The 2,072-nt window shown below is 53.3% G+C and overlaps 1 protein-coding gene across 1 annotated transcript in view; it reads right to left on the reverse strand.

Annotated features, from left to right (window-relative positions):
• The window catches only part of cebpa (CCAAT enhancer binding protein alpha), a 2,212-nt gene extending 731 nt beyond the window's left edge, over window positions 1–1,481 (reverse strand). Inside the window, exon 1 of the mRNA XM_062525464.1 lies at window positions 1–1,481. This exon is cut by the window's left edge and continues 731 nt beyond it. Within this exon, the coding sequence (XP_062381448.1) occupies window positions 295–1,194 (900 nt within the window). The 5' untranslated portion in view covers window positions 1,195–1,481 and the 3' untranslated portion in view covers window positions 1–294.
• Window positions 1,482–2,072: the final 591 nt, after the last annotated feature.

A 2,072-nucleotide genomic window follows, 5' to 3' on the forward strand; every position in this document is an offset into this window, starting at 1 on the left:
ATGAAACATGAGATAGGACTTGCACTGTAAAATGATGTCCTATTTTAGCTGCACTTACAGGTCAGCGTAGCTAGCGCACAATCTGACATAGGACGCATCGTAAGAATTAGTCCACTGTTTAAAATTGTGGAGATGAGCTTATTGTTTTTTTTTCTTACAAAAGGCACACAAATAACCCAACAGCTGCCTGCTTTTTAAACAGTTTAAGGTTTCAAGGTCTGCCACGGTGAGTATCCAGCCGTTCGTTACCCACCGTCCGACCACTACAAGTCCAGCAAAAGTCCGAAGTCCACCCTAGACACAGTTCCCCATAGACTTGACGAACGATCCGTCTGGCAACTGCCTGAAGATCCCTCGTAAAGTCTCCAGTTCCCGGGTGAGGTGTTCCACCCGTTTCCGTAGTCTGTCGTTGTCCGTCGACAACTCTATCACCTTGTGTTGCGTCTCCACGTTGCGCATTTTCGCCTTGTCCCGGCTCTTTCTCACGGCGACGTTGTTCCGTTCCCTCCGCAGCCGGTACTCTGCGCTGTTCTTGTCGACGTTTTTCTTGGACTTGCCCCGGTCACTCCCGCCCATCATCTTCATCCCCCCGCCGGGTAGCCCGCTCTGCTGGTGGTGCGGACTCGGTACCGGGGTCGGAGGAGGAGTCGGGTGGCCCGGCTGAAGGTGCATGGTGGTCTGCGCGCAGTGCGCGATCTGGTACTGGAGGTGAGGCAGGTGTTGCGCGTGCGGGTGCTGGTGTGGGTGCGCGTGGTGGTAGGTCGGGGGCATCGCGTGCCCGAGGTCCTCTTCCTCATGCGGCTCTTGTTTGATCGCCAGGGGTCTCATGCGTGCGGGCGGGTTGTCGTATATGGGTTCCAGCTTGGAGTCCATGTACGTCATGCAGCCGTACACTTGCGTCGGTTGCCCCGGTGCGCCCTGGGCGCCGTGCCCGTGCGGGTAGTCGTAGTCTCCGCTCGCCAGCTTGAGCTTCTCTTGTTTGGAGCTATTGTGAAACAAATCGGCGAGGAACTCGTCGTTAAAAGCGGCCGGGTCGATGTAGGCGGTGATGTCGATGGAGTTCTCGTTCTCGTAGATGTCTCCAAGGTCTCCGCCGGAGGCAGGGTCTTTGTAGCAGAAGGCGGCGGGCTGGTTGTGTCCGAGGTTGGGCAAGTGGGGTCGTGGAGCGACCTCGTAGAGGTTGGGCTGCTCCATGGAGTATCTAAAACCCGCCAGGCATGGTGATGAGCTGCGGGAATCCAGTTTGTAGCAGTACCGAAGTCAGCCGCGCTGGCTAGAGGAACTGTTTGGGTGGCGGATGGGACGTTCGGTGGAGTTCGGTCGGTGAGGCAGGTCGGTGCGCCGTGCGCGAGTTGTTACCGGGAGCCTGAGTGAGGGTGCACGGGGGTTTTCACTGCCTGTGGTAACGAGAGAGGTTGCGCGTCCACTCGTGCACCTTGTGTACGTTGGAGGTCCCTGCTCTGACACTGACAACTTGCTGATTAGCGCGCTTACTTATACAGTCGGTGTGGCTGCGCACCCAGGTCCTAGCGCACGCCAGGTCGACGCAACACTCACATTTCATCGATATCAAACGCACTCTGAACGGAACAGGACATGTTCAGATTTTACAGCAAGACTAGATTCGTTCACATTGTTAATATCACAGTGAGTGGCTCGATCATTTGGACCACAAAGTTTTACTACAGACAGTATTGGTCACATCTAATAATCACTCCAATGGTGCTTCTTAGAGCGCTTGAACCACTTTCAATTAAAGTCAAGCCGAGGAGACATGAAGACAGACCAGTTTTTTTTATTATTATTAATATTAATAGCATACGTACAGAATTCTTTGTCTGGCCATATCTGACCGTATATATATATATAGGCCTATATATACAGTAAGGCGCACAGGTAACCATTCACCAGGTTTTTATTTGATAGACACCAGCTTTGATGACTTGCATGGCCACATTCAACACTGATCAACTGCAGTCAGAGCTGGTCATGCACTCGCCCTCGGGAAAGAAGGTCTGAGATGCTAGTGTAGATCTGTGCGCATTGGCCTGCGTAGCTGGTCAAATACAACA

This window comes from Sardina pilchardus, chromosome 21 (genome assembly GCF_963854185.1).
Source record: "Sardina pilchardus chromosome 21, fSarPil1.1, whole genome shotgun sequence".
In the NCBI taxonomy this organism is placed as follows: Eukaryota; Metazoa; Chordata; class Actinopteri; order Clupeiformes; family Clupeidae; genus Sardina; species Sardina pilchardus.